A 12,177-nucleotide genomic window follows, 5' to 3' on the forward strand; every position below is an offset into this window, starting at 1 on the left:
TCTTGGTTATTCAGCCGAGATCAGTGCAGTATTGAAAACTGCCAGGTTGGACGTGACGTCATCACACCGCGCCTGGTCCTCCGAGAGTCAGAGACTGCCAGGGACCATCTGGTCCTCGCAGTCTCTATAGTGACACTTTCGCCAGCGGCCGATTCCATCTCCAGCTCGCCGAAGGTATATCTCTGCAATAGGACAGAGATATAGTGAAAAACAAAAATCTGTCAGGGATTATACCCTTCCCTAATCTTTTTTTTTTTTTTTTTTTTGATAAAAACAGTTTTGCCCATAGTTCTACTTTAAAGAGAAAACCCAATTTTTCCTGTAGAAAAGTCACACGCTCTCCCCATCCTAATCCAAGAACTCCATTTGGTCCCTAATATTGTACTGTTAAAGGGAGGAGTATAACTTTTGCTGTGGAAGGTGGTTGTGATTAGGGCTCATTCACACGGGCAGAAAAAACGCTCTATTTAGATGCGCACAGTGTATAGTTTTTATGCAACACTTTAGTAATCAAAGAGCCCATACAACTACATAAATGTGTACAGGTATAGTCATTCATTGGAATAAAAGAAGAATTGTACACATCGAAACGTGCTCATACGCAAGTACTTTAGGTGCGTATTTTAAATAGGATCTTCCGTTTGCTCCACCAGCAAGAACCTGTGTTCCGCACAAAAAATACACATATGCCTGTGTGAATGAGCTGCTAGCCCCAGGTCAGACAGGCATCATAGTCATTTGTACAGGAGTGCCCAGGGGCTCTATGAGTGCACAGAAATCGGCATGAGGAGAAGAAAATACCTATACTGTATATACTTTAGTAATATTGTTAGTTTAAACACACTGATGTACCTGACAAGTTCACTTTTGTGAATAGATCTTTCAGGCTAATGAGACTGTAGCAACCAATCGCCCACTTTTCTCTTTTATCACAAATCTACAACATAGGTTTCACGGTGAAGTAAACACCAGCTCTAGACACCAATGACTACTGTACCTAAAGAGAACCAGTCACGACTGGGCTTCCACAAGAGAAAATTATTAACAACTCTACTGTATAACTTGTGAAAGACTTGTGCTATTTAGATGTACTTGCTCTGTCTGTGCCTGACGCTTCAGTTTAAAATGCCCTGTAATTGGCTACACTCATCTTTAATACACTTGTCAGTAAAAATATTGGAGCTACTATTAGGACTGGTGTTTAAAGGTGCAGGCCCCAGTGTAGTTTTGTTAATCATCTGTCTGTCCAGGAACAAGATAGAGAAGTCAGAATTTTGCTCTAGGTGCTTGTTGCATGACAGCAAAGCCAGAATCAAAATAAGGGAGGTCAGGCAATTAAAGCAGCGGTCAGACTTTAGGTGGCCTGACCATGAGGCTGGAGTGTGGGGATCAAACAAAGAAAGCAATTTTTCCGACGGACCTGATCGGATGCTCCATGCAGCCCTATGGAGCAGCGGATGTCAGCAGAGACATCTCCGCTGACACCTGCTGCCATCCCATCCGATCCGGTCTGTGAAATCCGGACGGATGGAAATCCTATTTTCCATCTGTCTGGAGGATCGGGTCGGATAAGATTGGATGAAAACAGGCAGGCAGACCATTTTCATCCGATCTCCCATAGAGGAGAGTGGGGCTCTGACATCTCCGTCTCTGCAAAGTAAGCGGAGACAGAGCTGTCATCCGCCTGCTCAGTGGGGATTGGCGGATTGATCCCCGCTGAGCAAAACAAAGTCCGTCGGGCACACCCCCTCGTGTGAAAGGGGCCTAAAGGTCCCTTTTACACCAGCGTGGGTATTTCATAAGGGGGTGTGGGATGATCCAATGTGTACACATTGTAGTAGAGACTATGATGACTTGATACATTTACTATGGCTTTGCCCAAAATTACATATTTACTGGCAAGGGGTCATAAATACCATTAACCAGGTCTTTCAGGTCACAGTTTGTGAGGATCCTAAACAATGCCTTTTGGGCATTTTAAGTGACCATCCCAGAGAGGAAGTCACTAAACAAGCCATAGCTTGAGCTCTTTTCCAGGCCCGCAAACTAATATTATGACACTGGAAGTCAACTGATTTCCTCACACTAAAAGAATGTATATCCCAAATGGGTGACACCTTAAGACTTGAGCCCTATATTTATCAGCACAGACAGTGTTCTGGTAAATTTGATAAGTTATGGCCTCCATGACTGGACACCTTGGGCCTATTCCCGGTGGATCTCATACTATAGTATAATTGGCAAGTTGTCAACCTGTGTATTTGTCTACTTTGGTTATTCTATGGTAACTAGAGCTTCTGGCATGGTTTACATTTTTTACTGGAAGTTATGTCATGTACCCTGCTTTATATCTGTTCGATGTATGATACAGTTAAATCTGTATGCACGTGATATTTTTTTACTCTGGAAATTGTTCTGTCTGTTTCTATTCCTTAATAGTTTTCGGAGATAAAAAAAAGAAAAAAAGGAATTGGGATCTCTAAGACAGCATTATCACTCTATGAGTGAGAATGGATATTCTTGCATAAGGCCATCCAAGACTGATTTCCTTTAAATAAAAATGCATTTAAAAGGGTGGTGATTGCCAATTTTGGGATAAATCCCAAGATTGTTTTTTTTTTTACCAAAAATAGAGGACACCACTGCATGAGGTTTATTTACTCTCTAGACACTTAAAAAAAAATAAAATAAAAAGGACTAACGTAATCTAGGAATCAATTTTCCACAGTAACTACTGCGTAATCCCGAGCTCACAAAGACCTAAGTACATTGTGCCAGTTGATTGCTATGTTAAATAAAATATTTAATGATGTCCCAATATCTCTAACAGACAATGTCAAAAGATAACTGTACCTTTAAACAAAGTTTTTTTTTCCTCTAGTCCCACTGCCAAAATGCCACCTATATGCACCCTACACACTACCATAATATTACTGTCATGGCCCCTTTTAGTCCTTCACCTTCAAGCAGCACCAATACATTTGCTCCCTTTATAGGTCTCCAAATAATCCATCTACTGTATAAGCTGATGGACCAATAGAGGTCTATGTAAAGAGATTATTCACAGCTGGGTCAAAGAAGATTTTAGCTACTTGGAGGAAAGGATTGAAGGAGATATGGCGATGATATAATGGTAAGTGAACTCTGTGTAGAGGGTGGGTTAGATTTTGCTAGGATACCTAGAAAAAAAAAATACCTGTATTTTGTATAAAATTACAGTTATCCTGTAAATAAATTAGGACTTATGTGGTTGCTCCATTATATAACTGAGCAGGTAAAAACCTAGAAAAAAATAGCTTTGGAAGCTTCCATATTATGCTTTATGTAAACGGTAACCAGTAAGATGCAGGGTAGGAGGGAGACCCAGATACCCCAGACAATTTTTCAGGGCTTTGAGCTCAGGACTGCAGACTATCTCTCACCACAAAGAAAGCAGGTAAGAGTTTCAATTTAGTGTGGTTGGTGATTATCACTGACTTAATTTTTAAAACCTTCTGCTTTTTGTTAGACAAAGACATTTTTTTTCAAGAACACTGACACAGTTGATCATATACATACCGTTCTCGAGGTTGGAGGAGCTGATGGACTGGTTAAGGACATGATCTCCTGAATGGCTAGTCTCAGCTTTAGCCTGTGAAGTGGGTTACTGATACCGATTTCTCTCTGGATTTCAGTGTCTGATAGAGCAGACATGATTGCCCCACTTTTCACATTGGCTCGACAAGCAGCCACGTACCAGGCAGGCATCCCGACCCAAAGCTGGAATGAGTTAGTGTAGTTGAGGTTAGAATCTGATCTCTGATAAGGTTTACTGAAGTTTATAGTGCAGGAATTACTTACCTCCAACCAAACAACCACGGTTGGACCATCCCATTGTGCAAACGGCAAGCCCTGTCTCCGTGCCTCTTCCAAGAGCTCATGCCTGCAAATAGTTACAGCCATTACTAGGATCCAACTGATCCCTATCCAGACCAAAGTGAAAAAAATTTTACATTACACATCACATTACCTACAAAGTGTACTTTCTATTAAATCAGGGTAAACCATCTTAAAGCTGAATTTTAGTAATTTGTTTGGGATACAGCATCATTAACATTAGTTATGGTGTGTATCTAATCTCTGACAGGCTACTGCTTCTTGTATAAATCCTTCCTTCATAGCTGCCAGGTATTGCCCTGTGCAGCTGTCTTCTTGTGCTGTATGGGTTAGCAGCAGCCACTTGCCTGCCCCCTTCTGCCGGCTCCGTCATTCAGAAAGCTTGTACTACTATTCTACCACAATGCATTATGTTATGTGAATAAGGAGGAGCAGAAAAATGACCGCATGTCCAGCGCCCATTCACAGAATGCCTTGTATTGTTGAAAAAACAGTAGTGCGAGGTCTTTTTATCATTGCAGGTAAAAAAAAAAAAAGGATTTAAAGAGGAAGTAAACCCTCCTCTGACACTTTTACCTATAGGTAAGCCTATGATAAGGCTTAACTATAGGTACTGTAAATATCTCCTAAACATGTACCGTTTAGGAGATATTTACCTTACATGCAGCCAGTGACGTCACTGGCGCATGCGCTCTGAAGGAACGGCCGCTGGTGCTGTTCCTTCAGAGTCCCGTGCCGTGACCGTCTGCTCCCGCGCACGTGCGCGGGAGTGGCGTCACCGCGGCTCCGGCCAATCAGATGGCCGGATGCCGCGATCCCGGAAGACGGGCGACTGGACATGTCGCCCGTCATACAGGTAAGCGGGCGGCACGGCGGGGGCTCGTTCTAAGGTATTTCATAATAAGCTAGTATGCGGTGCATACTAGCTCATTATGTGTTTCTCTTTCAGGTTGCAAAAAAAAATCTATGGGTTTACAACCTCTTTAAACCAGAAGCAATGTGCCATTATTGAGTTCTCAACAAAGGAGGGGTGAAGGCTGTCCAACATCCACAGGCGGCTACAGAATGTTTACAGAGATGACACCATTGACTACAGCAATGTGCACAAATATATAAAGTTTAAATGGTGTCATCTCCTTAAACATTTAGTAGCCTTCTGAGGATGCTGGAGAGCCTGTACCCCTCTTATCAAGAACTCAATGATAGCATGTTGCTTCTGCTTGGAATCCAATATTTACCTGCAACGAAAAGAGGAGTTACTACAGAGGAAGAATTACTCTGCCCAACATGTGAAATCTAAACAACCTTTGCAAGTTCAAAAAAACAAGTTTAGCCCACCTTTTGCATTGTCCCCGTTCCAGAGAACAGGGCTAGGCATTGTGGCATGGAGGATCTCAATATGAACTAAGCCATTAGACATCAAGGGCTGATTCATAACATTAGGTTCTATCTACTACTAAAATAATAGGTTTAGCTGGACAGACCCTTTAAAGCAGAACTAAACACACTGAATATTTTCTCAAAACAGGTACAAATATTAATTCCTTTGCCACAGTTGCCAGTGTGCTTATGTCGGCTCTCAATCAAACTTTCAAGTTCTAAAATGTATGATGTCATAGCTAATCACATGTGTAGCAGGTTTAGCTTCTGCTTTAATATACTGCCATTACATATATATTGCAAGCAAAGGTGTTTTGACTAAATATTTCAAAGCTGCCATCAGCACACTTGTATGATTGTATAAATCACATTACATTAGCACAGCAGCAACGTTACAGGGCCAAAGGACTCCTTCCTCATGCAGCCATGAAAGCATTATGTCATTGCTGCCTGAAGGTGTCCTCTGGTGGCTCTAACTTCATTGCTAGGCTTTGTAATGTGATAAATAACAGAGGCTGATTGATAGCATAGAGACATGCTGGCTGTATGTATGTATGTATGTATGTATGCTAGAGTCAAAGCTGTATGTATGTATGTATGTATGCTAGAGGCAATGCCTGAATCTATATAGCCGTCTGTATGGACCTAGAGTCACTTTACAAATTAACATGAAATTACATGTTCGCTTTAATAACATATGCTTTTAAAAGGAGAAATGTGAATGGCATTCCAGGGAAGTATTGCATAACTGAATTAAGTTTTATTAAACAAGCTGTTTATGAAGACAAAAAGATAAGCTGCAATGCTTTGTTTTAAATATAGAAAAAAGACCCACAAACTTTAGAGGAAACAATATAACACGGCACCCCAAAATAGTACACACACCCGTCACCTATTCACAGAATGATAACCACATGCATAGTGGAGTATAGAGGAGAGGAAACCATACAAAATGCAGCAAATCATCATACTCACCATGTTCTAATACTAGTAACAACAGATTAGGTGGAAGGCAAATAAAGAAAAACAAACACATAATGCTCACAAACCTGTCCCTTATTGTATATTAGCAACAGAATGCTTAGAGCCAAAACAATGGAAAAATTAGGTAGGTAAATGTCTGGTAGATTTTCGTATATAACTGATACAAAGAGCAATGTTTCCCAAGGATGCAGTTGGCACATGGGCTAATAATATCGCATGACAGCTGGCAAAAAATAAATATTGTGTTTGAGTCAAAGAAAACCCCACATTTGTGCCAGGGGAAGTGGGAGCATGTGCTATGCAGCTCCAAAAAAATATATCAAAGCTTTATCAAAAACTAGCTAGGCAAGCAAAATACAGCATCTCTCGTCATGGTTTTAACATTTAGTCATAGGTGCGATCTTACAACTGAAAAAAATATATATTGTTCAAACTAAAAACTTCAATAAGATCATTTTGGAATGATCAGAGCCAAAAGAAAATCCAAACTGGTACAAGCAAATTATTTCATTGTTTTCAATTTTTATTTTTGAGTATGGCCAGCATAGGGCAGTGAATGTGCACGCAAGAGGGGAGAGCAGAGGGTTGACCTTATATATATTTTGCAGGGTGGGGCAGAGAGACAATTAGGAAGGTCAGAAGCAGCTATTTAAATGTTGAGTATCATCAAGGAGGAAGATGGTTGTTGAAACTGGTTTCTCCTTCATGAAAAGTGTATGCATTAGTTAGTGCAACTATCTTGTGGCTGTGGCTCAAACCCCAGAATCACATTATGCAGGTAATATGTTTGCACCCCCCTCCTCACTAACCTTTAGGTCCATCTGGAGCAATCAAAGGAAACTCAGCATAAAGAAAATATGGAGGCTGCCATTGCTCTTGCTCTTCTTAAAAAGCAAAGGAATTAGTCTACTGGCCATTATGGTCCTCCAACAGTTTTGGTAGTTTGTGTCACCGACTAGAAATGGTCAGGCATGTTCGAATCTCTGACTTCTCCCTGAATGCCCTTTTTTGCATGGTTGTTCCAAGTAATGTATTGGAATATTGAAGCCACACTGTGCTAGAAAACGAGCAATTTAGGCAGGCACTACATCAACGGCAGTATCCATACTTTATTCCAGGCTTTTCTGATTTTTTTTTTTTAAATGAATTCCTGGATGCCAGATAAATGCAGTTTTAAAAGCTAACTCCACCTTTCTGAGCATTTATTTTATAACATGCAGAATGACCAGTCAAACACCCCACCCATTACAAATGTCAGATGTGCTAGAATTCTACCCCCTCTTACAAAAGTCACATGTGCTTCTCCCTTACTCAAAAGCAAGTAATCTAGACAGGATATTGGCCAGTGATTACTGTTCCAGTTAGCTCTAAAATCATGTCTCCTCATATAATAATTAGGGCTGATAGATTTACTTGGGTAGTTTAGGCACCAAGATAACACCTACACCAATACGTTCTTACGTGCTTATAGACTTGCTACAGACTGTACTTGTCTAGCCAAAAAGGAAAGTATAGGATTATAAAAACAATTATACTCACCTAAACAGTTGCAGCACCAATCCCAGCTGCAGCTGTCCCCCGCCACCTCTAAGACTGAGAACTGAGCGATCAAACACAGCTGATCGTTCAGCTCTCAGTCTTCAGCTTGCAGAAAACTGATGACTGTCAAACACCGGCTTGCTGCTCTGCCCCTCCAGCGCTCACTGGAGTGCTGGGCTATGCAGCGGATGGGAGCAGCTGGCTCAGGCTCTCAGTGGCTCGCTGAGAGGCTGAAACAGCTGCTGATCCAGGCTTCTGGGTGTATCCTGACCAGGTCTGTGACATCACAACTGATCAGTCTTCCTGTCAGCATTTGGTGTGAGCCACAGCAGTACTTATTATATCTATGATCTATAACTGTAGCCATTCAAGGAGTGGGATAGCAAAAGTTGTAAGCTTCTTCTGGGAAAGGGACTGAAGAAATTTGATGAAGGTTCGCTGTAAATAAATAGGTCTTACTTTTTCTGAAGCTTTCGGTTCTTCTCAGTCGGCCCTCCCAGCTTTGTCAGTCCAAGAGATTCCTGGGATGTGCTCTCAAACTCTGGAATTCCACCTACAGATTAAGCAGAATGAAAACATTTAGGGCCATTTCACAGTAAGGAGCATGTGTTTTCACATGCACCCATGCATGCTGATTGTGTGCATTGTATTGCTCATTTCTGGGGTTTTGTGTATTGCTATACTTAAAGCAAAATGCACACATTAAAGTGACCTAGATGCAAAATTAAGCTGCAAAACACATTACCTGTAAAAGAGGAGTAAATACTCAGCTTTCCAGTGTTGCTGACCCCCATGAAAAGGGATCCTACACTGAATCTTACTAAGAAACCTGCACTTCCCAGAGTGTTGATCTCCTGGTCCCCTGCACAGCTCAATCATGTGTCCTGTGTTAATGTGGCAGCAGGAAAGGTGAGTATTTTCTTATTTTTAAGATCACGTTTTGGGATTTAATTTTCACAACCAGCTCACTTTAACACCTGTTGCAGCAACATGCAATTATTCACCCTGCGTTTGCAAAATGCCTGCAAATGTGTAAAGCCCCGTACACACTTAGCGATTGTCGGCCGAACGATCGGCCGTCTTTTGTCCGGTGCTGTCCTGTCGGTTGAAAAGAGCTAAAGACTGCACACGAATTTTGTCGGCCAACAACAGACGACTGCAGAAGTGATGTCATGTGATGGTTAACTTTCCGTGTGTTTTTTTCTTCTCTGAGCTTGCCCAGTCCTGCTCATCTGCTGTTTGTTCCTCAGTCAGTACAGAATTCAGCCAACAACTGTTAAAGTGAACCAGTGAGGGGGTAAGACTTATTCCTATCTTGGAGAGAAGTCAATCTTGCATGGGCCTCAAATCCAAGGTGCTAGATTTAAAGACTAAAGGCCCGTACACACGTAGCGATTGTCGGCCGTAAATATTCGGCCACCGACCGATTGTTGGCTTGTTAGTATGATGCTTCCGACAACCGACTGCGAATTTTCGGACGAACAGAATCGGGTGTGCAGGCTCTAAAATTTTTGTTGGCCAACACCAGAACGGCCGATTGTTCCTCAGTCAGTACAGAATTCGGCCGACAATCGGCCGTTTTGGTGTTGGCCAACAAAAATTTTAGAGCCTGCACACCCGATTCTGTTCGGCCGAAAATTTGCAGTCGGTTGTCAGAAGCATCATACTAACAAGCCGACAATTGTCCAATCGGTCGGTGGCCGAATATTTACGGCCGACAATCGCTACGTGTGTACGGGCCTTTAGTCTTTAAATCTAGCACCTTGGATTTGAGGTCCATGCAAGATTGACTTCTCTCCAAGATAGGAATAAGTCTTACCCCCTCACTGGTTCACTTTAACAGTTGTCGGCTGAATGTCAGGGGGCTAAGGAGGAATGGGTGGGTCTTGATACTGACTTGGGGAAAAGTTGAAGCCCTGTGTACAACTCAGATCTAAGATCTAAAAGGCTCAAAGATTGGTTTGAGCACTAACACAGAATCTAGCAAGCAGCATAAGGTGCCTGTACTTCAGCACTATTGATAACTTAAAGTGGCTGTAATGGTTAAAGGTTATTTACCTTAATGCATTCTATGCATTAAGGTAAAGAAAAAGTGCAGCTCCTCCAGCAGCCCCCCCTCCCCCTAAATACTCACCTGAAGCTGATCTCAGTCCAGCGCTGTGCACTCTACAGCAGCTCTTGTCCTCTCTTCCACCTTGGCTGAGAGCAGTGGGAGCCATTGGTCAAGTCTGTTTAGCCAAAAAAGTCAGCTGGGGACCCGAAAAGAAGAGGATCAAGGCTGCTCTGCGCAAAGCCATTGCACATACCAGAAAGTAGAAAATGTTTTATTTTAATAAAAAAAAAAAAAAATAATAATCTGAACCTTTAATATCACTTTAAAAAGAGTCTTGTGTTATGGTAGAAAAAACCGAGGCGGATCCACAGCCTACCTGGCCCAAGTGTTTCTTTCCCCATTTGTCCAGGCCGACCCTTCTCTTTTTTGCCAAAAAGTCGACCAATGGATGACTTGATTCCTTTCTTCTTTGGGGCTTTATTGAGCGAATCTTGACTGCTGTTACTGCTGCTGGGATTGCTTACTTGACCATCCTGTGAGCCCGTAGAACTATACAAGAAAAAGGAATAAGCAGGATGTATTGTGTGTGACCATGCATAACACATTGTACAGTGTCCTAAATCAGTGAAAATCCTCAGAGCACGCTAAACTTCATTTTACAAAAAAGGTATTTCAGAAAAGAGTTGAACTTGTTCCACCTACTAATTTCAGTGGGTTATGTTTGGGATAGGGATGCACCGATCCGATATTCGGATCGGATATCGGCGCCGATATGGCCATTTTTGATGGATCGGGGGATCGGTAACATTGACCGATCCACTGGCCGATCCGGTTTTTGCTGAGTAACGGCTCAGCCATCCCTTACTAGGTGCAGTAGAAGTATGGGATGGGAGCCGCTACTTCCTGTATAGGTCCGGCTCACAGGCGGAGTGATATCAGATGCAATCCGCCTGTGAATGGAGGAGCCACACACATGAAGCAGTGGCTTTGCTCTGTACTGCAGCCGCTTGCTTTGTGTGTAGCTCTGGATCGGTCCCGGTATCGGTGATTTCACAACGCCAGATATCGGTATCTAGTTTTCTTCACTCATACATTTCAACTGAAAGTTGAAGAGCTAAGACCCGTGTGAATCTTTATCTAAAAATAGTCACATGGAGAAGATTTGGTTCTAAAAAGGTCATGCTACAATTATTTTTCGACAGGGGGTTGGAAAAGAAAGAACCCTTTAAGGGTATTTGCTGTCTGCGTCCTAATGATCGAGATTTGCCCTGACTTCCTGTCAGGAAATCTCTCATGTGGCAACAAGAGACTAAAACAAAACCATTCTTTACAATAAAATGGGAAAAGGGTTAGAAACTTTGTCAGACCATTATCACCAAATAGGTCTTTCTGACCCAGTGATGGATGCTCTCCTCATTTCGTGTCATGCTGCTAAAGGGGCAGAAAGTGAGATGAAATCTGCCCAATGGGGTCAGAGTAGAGAGAGAAAGGCCTGGAACAGAAAACCGAAAAATCAAGCAAAAGAAATCTGCATTTCTGCCACTAGGGGGCACTGCAGAGGAAAGGCTCCAGTTTAGTTTGCTTGTGGGCTCCATCAGTTGGATGATTGTTGTAATACAGCAGATGATAGTTTCTATTCTTTTAGGCCTCGACAGGTAAGAGGGTAAATTTGTCTGACAAATAAGTTTAGCTTTATAACCTTTAAATGATTCCTATTAATGTTTTCCACCATCACAGCATAATGTTTACCTAAAGTCTGCTCAGTAAATAGGTTTTTCTTTTCCTCCTCTCAGTAAAATGGTAAGACCAACATCTAGAGTTTGGAAACATTTCCACTTCCAAAGCAATTTCTGCTGAGAGCAAAGCTTCAATTTGCAAATATTGTGAGAAGAAATATTCTTTTCCAAATGCTACAAGGATGACAAAACACATCTTTGCATGGCAAAGGCGCCCTAATAACATTAAAAAAAATACTTTATGGAATGAAATGATGAGGGCCATAATGAAAGTGTGAGGAGCTTTTCCCTCCAGAGTTCTCATACCAGAAACACTCTTTCTGCTGCTTCTGGATCACCACAAATAGTTTATTACTTGAAGATGCTGCTGGTAAAGAAAGTGTTGCAAACCACCCCATCCCAAAAATAAACAATCTCTTAATTTATAGACAAAATTACACCTGAAAATCAGGAGAAAATTTATCAAGCTCTTGCAAGAACAATATAGGTTTCTGGTCAGTAACTGAAAATGCATATTGGCAGAAAGCTTTTACATTACAAGGGAAGAAAGGAGGGGGGGGGTGTTAGCTGTTCTCATGTATAGTTGCAACTTTCTTAACATTTACATTC

General features: G+C 41.8%; 1 protein-coding gene across 14 annotated transcripts in view; it reads right to left on the reverse strand.

Annotated features, from left to right (window-relative positions):
• The window catches only part of PPFIA1 (PTPRF interacting protein alpha 1), a 250,246-nt gene that overhangs the window by 45,515 nt on the left and 192,554 nt on the right, over nt 1-12,177 (reverse strand). For all 14 annotated transcript variants that reach the window (XM_082270052.1, XM_082270051.1, XM_082270050.1 and 11 more), the window contains 4 exons: nt 10,209-10,381; nt 8,239-8,332; nt 3,841-3,922; nt 3,559-3,759 (listed from right to left, as the gene is read on the reverse strand). In XM_082270052.1, the coding sequence (XP_082126178.1) occupies nt 3,559-3,759; nt 3,841-3,922; nt 8,239-8,332; nt 10,209-10,381 (550 nt within the window). The remainder of the gene's footprint in view (nt 1-3,558; nt 3,760-3,840; nt 3,923-8,238; nt 8,333-10,208; nt 10,382-12,177) is intronic.

The sequence above is a fragment of the Pelophylax lessonae genome (genome assembly GCF_965119305.1).
Source record: "Pelophylax lessonae genome assembly, chromosome: 10".
In the NCBI taxonomy this organism is placed as follows: Eukaryota; Metazoa; Chordata; class Amphibia; order Anura; family Ranidae; genus Pelophylax; species Pelophylax lessonae.